Source organism: Melopsittacus undulatus, chromosome 17, assembly GCF_012275295.1.
Source record: "Melopsittacus undulatus isolate bMelUnd1 chromosome 17, bMelUnd1.mat.Z, whole genome shotgun sequence".
NCBI classification, from domain to species: domain Eukaryota; kingdom Metazoa; phylum Chordata; class Aves; order Psittaciformes; family Psittaculidae; genus Melopsittacus; species Melopsittacus undulatus.
Window position 1 is genome coordinate 3784148 of NC_047543.1, and position 12399 is coordinate 3796546.

Sequence of the window (12399 nt, forward strand, 5' to 3'; positions counted from 1 at the left end):
GGCCGGGTCACCGTCTAGGATGAGGGGGGGCAGCCGGGAACCACGGGGAAGGGAGCCAGGGCCGGAGGAGTTGATGGAACCAAGGGGAGGAGATGCTGCCTGGAAATGGGGAGTAAAACACCAGCGAGGAGGGGGCTGGCTGAGAGCAAGGGGCATTGACTGCGGCCAGCAGGGTGCTCTGCGGGGGCTGCTGGTGCTGGTGCCAGGACTCACAGGACCTGGGGGTCAGTGGGGCTGAGCTGTGGGGACAGGGAGGTTGTGGATGTCCTGCAGCATATGTGATACCTGTGCCCTGTGATGTGTGCAGTCATTGTGTCCACAGTGGGTGCAAAGAGCCCTGAGTGTCACTGGCTCCATCAGGGTGACCTCATTTGGGGGTCTCCAGCCCTCTCTGACTCCCAGACCCTCTTCTGCCACTGCCTTGCACCAACCTGCAGCCTCTCCCCAGGCTCTGGACCCTGCTGGGGCAAGTGGCAGGGAGGCAGAAGCCAGGCTGGGCCCCAGCAGCCTTGGGGACCCCAAGGAGGCGCTGAGGTTGGGAAAGCTCTGCTGGGAGCCCCAAAAGCCCTGAGGCCAGGGGCAGGGGGAGCTGGGCTGCACCAAGCACCATGCACTGAGCTCTGTGCACTGGGCATCAGCCACCATCCACCGGGTACCCTCCTTGGCTGCAGGGCTGTGATCGGGGAGGGGGGCAGCATGGCTGTGGGTGCCCCAGCTCAGCCCCCCTCTCTTTGGCAGGATGGTGCTGGGACGTGGACCTGGAGGAGCACAGCGAGAGCATCCCTGTGCCCTGCACACGCTGCAGACACAACAGTCTCCGCAGTGGGTGCTCGGCGCTGCCAAGGCCTGATAAAGTGCCGCGGGGCTGGGCACATGTTTGGGTTTGGTCCCTGCTTGGACACTGTGTCAAGGCTGGTGCCTCTGCTCCAAGTCATGGTCGCTGCAGCAGTGCCAGGCAGGGCAGGGGCTCCGGAGTGGCGCCCAATGCTGATGCCTTACAGGGCCCCTGTGGCCGATGGGGGAGGAAAAGAGGGGCTGGGATGCTTGGGGGACACAGACCCTTCCTGCCTGTGTCCTGCTGGCACACTTGGTGCTTCCTGACTCACCTGCACAGGAGAGAGATGGTCCTGGGAGCTCTTGCACCCAGTGCCACCAGTGCTGGCACTCCAGCCCCAAGATACCAGTTTGAGCACTGGATGAGAAGAGTTCAGGGTTCTTAGCTTGAGCTCTAATCCTCTCATCCCACTCACTACACTGAGCCCCACACCAGGGCCCTGCAGCAAGACCCCATGTCGGGGTATTTAATGACTGTTAATCACCATGTACATGATGCAGGGGACAGACACAAGCCCCAGCAAACCTGCTTCTCAGCCAGGTCCTCGGTGGGATGTGGTTGTTCCCTGCACATTGTGCTTGCCCTACAGGGCTGCATGGGCTGGGTTGGTTCCCTTGTCCCAGAAGGTGAAGTCCATCTTCCCGACAGGATGCACCATCTCCCCACTGGTGCTGTTGGTGGGGATGGTTGGGGTGGTTGTGGTCATTTCATTACTTTGTGTGGCACAGGGTGTCGGTTTTGCTGGCACTGTCCAGGGCCAGTGTGGTGACATGGCCAGCAACCAAGTGCTACTGAGCCAGTGTGTCCCTGAGTCTGCAGGAGAAAGCTCCCTGCAGTGTGCAGCTGCTCCTCATCCCATGGCATGAGTTCAACAAGTCTCTGCTTTACCCTTGCTCGCAACTCATCCTGTCTCTGGGATGGGGAGAAGGGCTCTCAGTGCCCTTGCACCCCGTCAGCGAGCCAGGAGTGCTGGGGGCAGCTTGTGCAAAGCCTGCGCGGGTGCCACGGCCATTCACACAGGGCAGCGAGGCTGCCCTTGTGCCGGAGCCCATCGCACCCGCAGAACACAGGCGGGTGCCCCGGGCAGGGCGTTGCGGGTACCGGTGGGGCCGACCCGCGGGGAGGGTTCCGGGGCTCCCTCCCGCCCGCCTCCGGTTTCCCGAATAGCCGCTAGGTGCCGGCAGCCTTCAACTTATCCGGGGCCGTGCGGGGCGCGGGGAGCCGGCGGGTGCGGGGCCGGCTGCGGGGGGAGCCGCCAGGGCCTCCCCGGGGCTCTCCGGGCAGAGGGGCTGCGCTGCCCCCGGGGTGATGCCGCTCCCGTCGGGCCCCCCGTGCCCGCGGCCCGGAGCCCACCCGGGCTGCCCCACGCGGGAGGTCGTGGCCGCAGCCCCCGCGGTGCAGCCCCGTGCGGTGCCTGTGTCCCCCCTCCCGGTTCATCCCCGCTGCTCTCGGGCCCGGGCGGGGGTCGGGGGGGCCGGAGGGGGCTGCGGGCGCTCTGCGGGGAGGGGGGCACAGCCCCGGGGGTGTCCGCGCTGCGCGGCCGGAGCTGTCCCTGCGGCGGTGCCGCTGCCGCCGCCCTCCCCGGTGCCGCCGCCGCCGGGGGCTGGGATCGGTTCTCCCCGTGCTCCCCGGTGTCAGCGAGGGCGGCCCCGCCGGTGGCCCCGGTGCCGGCGGCGGGAGGTGTGGCCAGGGGCCGCATAAAGCCTGTGCCGCCAGCCGAGCGCCGCCAGCCGCGGGCCGGAGCGCGGGCGCGGGGCCGCCATGCGCGGGGCCGCGGGGTGCGCGCTGCCGCCGGTGCCGCCGGTGCCGCCGGTGCTGCCGGTGCTGCTGCTGCTGCTGGCGGCGGCGGCGGGGCCGGGCGGCGGCGAGGAGGCGATCCAGTGCCCGCCGTGCTCGGAGGAGCGGCTGGCGCGATGCAAGGCACCGCAGGGCTGCGCGGAGCTGGTGCGGGAGCCAGGCTGCGGGTGCTGCGCGACCTGCGCGCTCGGCCGCGGCACCGCCTGCGGGGTCTACACCGCCCGCTGCGGCGCCGGGCTCCGCTGCTACCCCCCCCGCGGCGTGCCCCGGCCCCTGCACACCCTCATGCACGGCCAGGGCATCTGCACCGACCTGGCCGACGTCGAGGCCATCCAGGAGAGCCTCCAGCCCCCAGGTAAGGCCGGGCCGAGGGGTGAGTGCCGGGGGGTCCCTGCCCCTCGCAGGTGGTAGCGCACAGGCAGCCCCAGTGTGCCCCAGGCCGCTCTCTGCTCACTTGGCAAGAGTTGGGGTGATGGGGCTGGGGGCTCAGCAGGGACTGGCAGAATGGGATGGGGAGCCTGGAAAGGGCATACAGGGAGTGTCTCCCAGTGGTGCTGAGCTGCATGAGGTCCCACAGCTGAGTACCAGTGGGTCACATCTGTGCCATCCTTACCCAGCATGGGCACAGCTGTGCCGTGGCCACTGCAGGAGCAAGGTGCTTGCCAGGGACCTGTCAGCCGCTGTCCCTGGCTGCAGCGTGCCCCTGGACATCAGGGCAGCACCCATGGTCCCTGGGACAGGTCCCAGCTGTCTGGAAGGCTCCTACTGCACGGTGACCCTTTCCCAGGGATGTTGTCCACAGCTCTGCTGGGAGGAAACAGGAAAGAGGCCTCGGGGCACCTGCTTCCCTCCCAGGCAGGTCAGGCTGGGCTCTGCAGGGGCTTTGCCAAGGGCTGTGTCCTTCCCATGGCTGGACAGGGGAGCAGGATGCAGGCAGGGCCAGGGCAGAGAAGCTGCCTCTGTGTCTGCCCCAGGACCCTCTTGCTGATGATTGTGCCACCCCTGTGCTCAGGCAGGGGCTGGCGCTGGGAGCAGGTCATGATGTGGCTCTGACAGTGGGAATGGAGCTGCTCCTGGGGGGCTGAGTGTGAAGACCAGGCCCATGGAGCTGGTCTGTTAGTGGGTCTGGATACTGCCACTTCCCCATTTCCCCATCTTGTGAGCTGTGCTCAGGACCACGTCCTCTGGAGCTAGGGAGCAGCATCCTGCCATGGGATAGTCCATGGGCTGTTCTGGCCCTGTGTGCCCATGTGGGGTCACCCAGAGCTCCCCAAGAGGCAGAGGAGCTGGAGCAGTGTCTGTCCCTGTCCACCTTGATGGCCAGATCCCAGCTCCATTCCGTCCTCATGTAGCTGGTCCACGGCAGCTCCACTCGTGTCCCATAGTGAGGAATGCCCTCTGTGGATGGGCCCCTCCATCTACCCCTCACGAGGGACAGGACATCCCCACGAGTGCTCAGCATGGGGTCTGCTGAGGGACCCCCTGCCCTGCCTGTCTGTCCTCATCCCACATCCTGCAGGAGCTGTCTGGGCTGCCTGGCCCGGGGCTGTGTGGGGCTGCCAAGGCCTGTTGGTTTTGGCTGTGCCCCTGGTAACGCAGCATTTTTTCCCAGAGCCTTTAGGAAACAGACTTGCAGATTTTTCCCTTCCTTCCCACCGTGTTTTGGCCTTGCCGGGCACGGGTGGGTGGCCGTGGGAGCCGGGCTGGCCCGCTGGGCTCTGTGCCTGCCTGCCTGCAGCATCGCAGGTGGCAGGGTAAGGGAGCACCTTCCCCTGGTTCACCCCACAGCACATTGCTTGGTGCAGCCCTGGTGGGAAGATCCCAATGGGATGTGTGAGCCGTGGGTCCCTGTCCTGCTCCAGCAGCCTGAATGTGGGGCTGGGGACTGTGAGCTCTGTCACTCCCACCGTAAACCTGCCTGGCACAGTGAGGGCATCCCAGCATCTGATGGGTTCCCTCTGGGTAAGGAGAAGGGGATTAAATGCCTGCTTAGGGGCAGGGGCATAGGGAGCTGGTGCCCCGGGGGCTGCGCGGGTGCTGGGGAGCAGAGGCTGCAGCAGGAGGGTGGCTGGGAAGCGGTTAACGTGCAGCTCATACAGTCAACACTTTGTCTGGGGGCTCAGCCCAGGGGGGCTCTGCATTCCAGGGAAGAGGCTGGGATGGAGGGGGCTGGGCTTGGAGGGACGAGCACCACTGCCAGGAAAGAGCCTCTCTGCTCACCAGGACCTGCAGCACCATGGCATGGGGCTTCCTAGGAACTGGGGATGCTGGTGCCTGCTGTGGCTGTGGGTCTGAGCACCTTGTGCAGGACCCTGGCGTCTGCTTCCCACTCCCAGCCCTGCCAGCTCCATCCCACTGCTCAGGCCAACCCCGGGAGGTTCCAGCCATGGGGTTTTGGCAGAGGCTGTGGGTGCCTGGGGAAGGTGACGGCTGAAGCCGCGCGTGGCAGCCGGGAAGAGGTGAGGACGTTTTCCCCAGCACACATGACAAGTGATTTAATGCTGGTTAAATAATGATGTCTGGGAAAAACTGACCCCATGGGAGCTGCTTTCATCCCATGTGGTTGCTGGAAGCAGTGTCTGGGACAGACCCTATTCCCTTCCCATGTGCGGTGACTGGGAGGGACAGTGGTAGCTGTGCCTGGCTGGATGGCACAGGGATGGTGAGGACAGGCTGCATTCATCTGTCCCTTTCTGCCTTGGCAGGGAGCCCTGTCCTGTCTGTCACCCAGGATGGTGTCTGGCCTTTGCCCATGCTTGGGTTTGTCCAGGCTGGGCGCTGCTCCCAGCAAAGCTCTGGTCCCTACCAGGAATCATCTGCATCCCTGTATCCCAACCTCACCTCCATTGGACTCACACTGGGCACCGAGCCAGGAGGTGCAGATGTGCTTGGCCATGTTTGAGCACAGCAAGGGCTCAGCACCATGTTCCTGCGGGATGAGGACGGACTTGGCTTCCCAGAAGCATCCCTGGCCAAGGGGCAGGAGGTGTCTGTGCCCGGCCCCCCCCGTGCCTGGCTCCCTGCGCTCTGCCAGGGCCAGCGCTCGCCAGGACAAGCACAGAATTCCCTGTGCCAGTGTCTGCCAAGCCCGGAGCCTCGGCAGGCAGGAGAGCCAGTGCTGCTGGTCCCTGCCAGGGCCACCCACCGGCTGCGCCAGCCCTGCCAGATGGGGAAGAGGAGGGTGCCGGGACCCAGGGACACATGGATGTGTCCCTTCTGGCTCCCTCTGGTCCTTTGCCCCTGGGCTAGTGGAGTGGGGGAGCAGGGCTGGAGCTGTGGGGCCCTGACGCTGTCCCTCTCCCATGGACACACAGCCCCGGGCTCTCCTCCCATGGGAACCATGCGGTGGAGCCGGAGCCCTTCCCAGCTCCCTTGGAATCACAAGCTCCGCATGTGACCAACCTCATCTGCAGCTCCCGTTAATTGCAGTTGGTGCTGAATGACCCGTTTGTGTCTCCCGTCCAGAGCAGAACCCTCCTCCTGCCAGGGCAGTGTGGGCAGCACCGGTGCCCATCCCATTGTGCTTTATCCATGTCCTTTTGTGAGGAGCTCCCTCATGCAGCCGGTGCAGGAGGATTGCCAAGGGCGGCTCGAGCTGCTCCTGTCTCTTAGTGGGTGAGAAAATCACCCCGAGGGTTGCAGTGATCCTGGATCCTGGATCCGTGTGCAAGTCAGGGACCATGGGCACAGAGCTCTGTCCCCAGAGCCGAGTGCGGGACCAAGAGGCTCCTTCCTGCCCGGAGGCACTGACGCTTCATGTGACCTTAGGAGGATGTTGTTGGCATCTGGTTTTATTTAAGCTGAGGGATTTGATGCTCTGAAAGCAGTTGGCTTTCAGGGGGAGCAGAGGGGTTGGTCCATGCCAGGGCTGGCTGGGGGCTTCCCCCAGGCGGTCCTTCCCAGTGCCTTTCCATGGCACAGCAGTGGTGCCAGGACCTGAGCTTGCTGGTCCCCCCTGGTGCCAAAGCTCCCACCTGGCTCTTCCCTGTGTGTATCCCCGAGGAGGTGCAGGGAGAGGCTGGGGAGGGAAGGAGCTCTGCTGCCAGCGCCTGCTTTGCACCACGGCCCCGTGGCTGGTGCCAATGGGGCTGGCATCGCTCAGCGCCGGGTGCTGCAGACTTTGGGTTTGTGTTTCAAATTTCAAGGGCATGAGCCATTTCCTGGAAAAGAAAAAAAAACTGAGGACAAATGAAACAAAAAGCAAACAACACAAATTGAAGGAGAAAGCTTCGATCCAGGCTTTGCTGTGAACTTTAACCAGGCGGCTGGGAGCTGGTCCAGGAGCCTTGCACTGCAGGGGAGCTGATGGGAGACCAGGGCCGGGATCCCATGGGGCAGTGGCAGGCAGGAGGCTGTGGCTCTGACCCCGCTGCCTGCCTGTGGGCAGGGCTGGTGCTGGGCATCACCCTGGCAGCCTCCATCCCTGGTGCTGTGGGGCCCTGGGTGCTTCCACCATGACCGCCTCCCGCCTGGTTTGGGAAGGTTTTTCCCATTGCTGGCTGCAGTATTGATTAATACAAGCCAAATCCTGGGATAAGCTCAGGCAGGAAAGGGCCCTGGCTGCTTTCCTTGTGCAGCCGGGGAGTCAGAACGCTGCCTGATGTGGCTCTGAGCGCAGGCAGGACCCAGCTGCCCAGCGTGTCCCTGTTCTGCAGAGCATGAATGGGCCCCAAGCTGGAGTGACCGGCAGCTCCTTCAGAAACCAAGTGGCCCCAGGAGCTGGGTCTCATGACACCTCATCCAGCTGCCAACATCTGGGATCGCAGTTTGGCTGCGCTCCGGGCACAGGCAGGAATGCCAAGCGCCGCCTTTCGGGATCGGCCCTGTGGGAGATTAACTTTCTTATTCCAGGAATTCCTCCTTTCATGTCTTTGCGGGGGCTGTGCCCTGCAGCAGAGCACGGCTCCGGTCCCAGCCACGGCCCCGGTGCAGCCCCAGTGCCCCCGTTCCTGCTGCAGCTCCTCAGAGGCAGCTCCTTGGGGGGCATCAGGATGCTCTTGGGGCTGTGCACCCCATGGTCACCTTTCAGCCCCATGGATGCAGTGCACGTGTCTGGCCAGGGCACAGCCAGACCCTCGTGCTGTGCTGTCACTGCAGCAACTGCCCATGCTTTTACTGCATGCATTTGCCACCCGACAATAACAAGACACATGGCAATAAGCCCATGAATCATGGCTAATGAGTTGTCAAAGCTCCCAGGAGCATTTCCCAGCACTGCAGTGCTCAGCCCAGAGGCAGGAGGGGACCCAGGGCTGGCAGTGATGCCCATGGAGATCAGGGTTTCAGTGCAGGGCTGAGCCCCATCTTGTCTGTGTCCTTGCAGAGAAGGAGGAGATCGACCACCCCAACAACAGCTTCAGCCCCTGCAGCATCCACGACCGCAAGTGCCTGCAGAAGCAGCAGGCGAAGCGGGTCAACAACGGCAACAAGATGCGCAACAGCGGGAGCCCATATCACCGTGAGGAGACACGGCCCATAGTGAGCACCGGGCTGGGGAGGGCAGGATGGGTGCTGAGCAGCTGTGCTCCAGAGTCGGGGTGCTGGGGTGCAGGGCTGGAGGCATCCATCATATCCCCCCTTCCTGCAGGCACAGGGCTCGTGCCAGAGCGAGCTGCACCGGGCGCTGGAGCGGCTGGCCGCCTCGCAGACCCGCACGCACGAGGACCTCTATGTCATCCCCATCCCCAACTGCGACCGCAACGGCAACTTCCACCCCAAGCAGGTAGGACAGGGTCACATCCCTCATGGTGGTGCCGCTTGTGTGGCTGGGTCAGGCTGGGAGCAGGACACAGATGATGGGGGCAGGAGCCACCGGTGGGAATCACCCTTCAGGCTGGGATAGGGGTGGCAAAGCCCCACGTGAGAGCTCCCGGTTACCCCAGCCATGGGAATGGGGCTGTGGGTCCAGGCTGAGCATCCCTCCCTGAACCTGTCCCCACAGTGTCACCCGGCGCTGGACGGGCAGCGGGGCAAGTGCTGGTGCGTGGACCGCAAGACTGGGGTGAAGCTGCCGGGGTTCCTGGAGCTGAAGGGGGACTTGGACTGTCACCAGCTGGCAGACAGCATGTGAGCGTGACCGGGACACCCGCCGGGGCTGCGCAGGACAGGAAGAGAGGGGCCACGATGGTGGAGCAGCTCCTGTGTGCAGAGGACCCTGCCATGCAGCCTGGCTCTCTGCGGTGCTCGGTGCCCCAGCACAGGGCACAGCACCGCGACCTGCGCCATGACCACTACCTGCCAGTGCCGAGGGGCCCCCGGCACACCTCCATCCTGCACAGACACGCACTGGGACTGATGCTGCACTGGGGCCGGTATCACCACAACATCCTCCTGCCCCTTGATGCTGCTCCCACCCCGTGGTAACCCTCTGGTTTTCATCCTGCCCCCGGTGAAGTGGTGTGGCCATGGACATGCCAGTGGCTGCACCAGCAGCATCAGCCCTGCCCACGGTGCATTGTGTCCACACTGGACCTCTGCAGGTGGCAGCAGCAGAAGTGCCTCATCCTGCCCTCACTGGCAGCTGGCATGGGCTGGGGGTGCCCAAAGAGACCCCCCCTACTGCCCCTGCCTGCCTGGAGCCCTCCCTGCCTGCACCTCACCCAGTGTGTGTGCACCATGGGCACCGCAGCCACACAGAGCAATAAGAAACCTTCCCCCTCCCCACTGCAGCCCCCAAACCACAGCCTGGGTCCTGCCTGCCCCATGGCCCAGCCCCATCCCTGCACAGGGACAAAGCCAGTGGCCGCAGCATTATCCTCCCATCCATCCATCCATCCATCCATCCATCCATCCATCCATCCCATCTCCCCATGCCCGGTCCCCATGGATGAGGGGGGTCATGCACCCCCAGGCATGTCTTCTTCCAACTTGGCCGACATGACAAAACCAGGATGAGTTTCTGGTGCATCCCAGGATGGGATCTTCAGGTTTCACCAGCACCAAGTTCTCAGCTGGGAAATTGTCACCACTTTTGTAATGATTTTTTTTCCTTAATTCCCTTTTTTTGTATTATTTTTTAAGCTGGGCTGGAAGTTTTCACCGGGATGGCTTTAGGTGAGGAGTGGCCTTGCTGGCTGCTGTGGTGGGTACCAAAGATGGAGGGGATTTTGCTGATCCCCCCCTCCAGACCCATCCCCTGGCTCCACGGCCTCAGTGGGAGGTTTTGGTTTTCCATGTGGATTCTCCCTGGTGGATGCCAAGGCTCCAATGGGAAGGAAATGTTTCAGTTTTAGTGAAACACCCTGTGCCTCCCAGCAGCTGCCTGGCACAGCATGGCACAGCATGGCATGGCATGGCACAGCATGGCACGGCACAGCATGGCACAGCACGGCACGGCACAGCAGCTCCCAGCACCAGCGAGGATGTCCCCACATGTCTCGGCAGCAGTGCTGCCATCCCTGGCCGGATGGTGAGGACGGAGCAGGGATGGGGCTGGCACCAGGCTCAGTTTGCAGCTCATCAGCACGGCTGTGTCTGGCTTCTCAGCCTTGTGCTGGTGTCCTTGGGACACATCCTGCGTCCCCACGTGTCCCAGCATGGCCCAGTGCCCTGCTGGGCTCCTGGATCTCCTGCCTGGCATCCCCAGGGATGCTGCTGGGCACCAGAGCAGGTCCCAGTGCCGGTCCATGCGCTGCACTGGCAGCACCGCGCCAGATCCCATAGGACCTCTCCTGGTCTGGGGTGGCCAGGGGGTGGCTGTGCAGGGACCAGGGACTTCTGTATCCAGCTCAGAGGGCTCCAGTGTTTTGTATTGTCTCTCCTGTAGGTTAAGGCTGTATTTACACACGATCATATACCAGCGTAAGGCTCCCCAACCCCAGCTGCGTTTTTCCATGCCGATGTGATTTACGTCAGTTCCTCCCGGGCCAAGCCCATCCCTTCAGCCTCCCATGTAGCACCGACCCCTTTTACAGTAAACTTGAACCTTTGTATCGTCAACAAGGAACAAAAGTAATTCCTGTAGTAATTGTCCTTGTTATTTAATGTGTTTCTGTCGAGGGTGTTTTATCTTTGCATTGAGGAGAGGGGGGTCTGTGGGGATCCCCCCCCCCCGTGTTCCTGCAGTGCCGGTGTGAGCGTATGGAAATGTTCCCAAATGAACCGGAGGCTGCCCACGGCCTTGGCACCATCCTGCTGCCACCTGGAGCCATGGCAGAGGGCAGAGGAGCAGCCCTGACCCATGGAAGCCCATCCAGAGGGGCCGCAGCTGCTCCTCACACCCATGGCACCCCCTTTGGCCACCTCCAGAGCACCTCGGCCAGGGGTCGTGGCCAGGCTGCGGAGCAGGATGAGGGAGGATGAGGGAGGCCAGGGCAGGGGGAGCGGCTGGACTGCAGCAGTGGAACAACTGCTGGAGCTGTGTGTGCATTGTGGATCCTGGGATGGGCTGCAGGAGCAGGATCAGTGCACTGAGAGCTCAGGGACCAGCACCGGGCATCCCACGAGTGCAGGGACCAGCCCAGCCTGGGGGACCCTGCACTGGGATTGGGGATCAGCACCACAAACATCAGGAAGAGCTGCAGGAGCTGGGATGGGGTGGGAGGCAAATGATTTAATGCCTTGTCCTGAGTCCCAGCTCTGCCTCTGCTTGGTGCCACAGTGAAGGAAGCAGAGACCATCACCACCAGACCGGCACAGGGCAGAGATGGGGCCTGGGGATGGTGCTGGGCTGGGATGAGGCTGGACAAGGTTCAAGGGAGAACAGGGACAGGCCCTGGTTCGTGCCAAGGCAATGTGCTCATGGCCAGGCAGCACCACTGCCTGCAGCACGTGTGTGGGTACGTGCTGGTGCTGATACACACTGAGCACCACCGGCTCTGCTCAGTGTCCTGCAAGGGTGTCAGGGGATGCACTGGAGAGATGCCCAACCATGGGAATGCTGAGTGGGACCCTGCTGTGCTGGGATGTGCTGATGTTCACCCCAGCAGTGGCCGGAGCTGGGTCTGGGTCCTGGGTCCTGGGTGCACTACTCTGCACCTCGCCAGGGAGTAAAGCTCCACCTATAGCAGCCACTGAGGGGGATCTGTGTGTCCCACACGTGTCCATGCACCCCATGCACCGGTGCCATCCTTGCCATGTGCTGCAGTTGTTGGCTCCTGGGGTCCTGCTGCCGCTGGGGACATGGGGTAGAGGCTGCCGGGAACAGACCCATGAGCCACAGAGGGGCTGGGCTGGTTACAAAATGGCTGGAACCGGACCCAGGAACCAAACCAAGAGCGGAGCTTCCAGGAAGCCTGGGACAAACCTTGGAAGCCACGAGGAGCTCAGAGAATTGTTTGTTTTTTCCTGAATCCAGGTGGTTTTGGCTGAACCGTCCCTGCCGCCACGTCTGGGCCCAGGCTCCAGCTCCGCTGCACTGGAAAAGGCTTTCCAATGAACTGAAAATTCCATGTGTGAGACAGCGCCTGGCAAGGGGCCTGCTCCCATCCCACAGTGGTCCTGAAGTGGGGAAAAGTAGCATTGACCTCCCCATTCCCCAGAGGATGAACCCTCTGGGACTTCTGCAACAGGGAGAGGGATTTGCCAGGACAAGGAGCAGGGCAGGGATGGCACTGGCCAGGCTTGGGGACAGCAGCGTGACCCCCTCTGGGAGCCAAAGCCTTTGAATGTGACCATCATATTCCCTGGTGCTTATTGCTGCTGTCTCAACAGCATCGTGATACACGTGATGGAGCTGTGCTGCATGGCCCTTGGGGTGCAGGGGCTGGGGTCCTGCAGCCACTGCAGTGCTGGTGAAGTGTTGGTTACTGCAAACAGCGCTGAGCACC

The 12399-nt window shown here is 63.1% G+C and overlaps 1 protein-coding gene across 1 annotated transcript; it reads left to right on the plus strand.

Moving 5' to 3' along the window:
* The first annotated feature begins 2596 nt into the window (after positions 1-2596).
* Positions 2597-10598, plus strand: IGFBP4 (insulin like growth factor binding protein 4). The gene is made up of 4 exons (XM_034070152.1): positions 2597-2987; positions 7956-8110; positions 8220-8354; positions 8574-10598. Exons 1-4 carry the CDS (start codon positions 2597-2599, stop codon positions 8700-8702), a joined length of 810 nt encoding a protein of 269 aa, XP_033926043.1. The 3' UTR covers positions 8703-10598.
* Positions 10599-12399: the final 1801 nt, after the last annotated feature.

Coding starts and splice junctions, on each gene's coding strand:
- IGFBP4 (XM_034070152.1), top strand. CDS start 2,597: ATGCGCGGGGCCGCGGGGTGCGCGCTGCCGCCGGTGCCGCCGGTGCCG. Junction 2,988..7,955: donor GGAGAGCCTCCAGCCCCCAG/GTAAGGCCGGGC, acceptor GTGTCCTTGCAG/AGAAGGAGGAGATCGACCAC. Junction 8,355..8,573: donor GCAACTTCCACCCCAAGCAG/GTAGGACAGGGT, acceptor CTGTCCCCACAG/TGTCACCCGGCGCTGGACGG.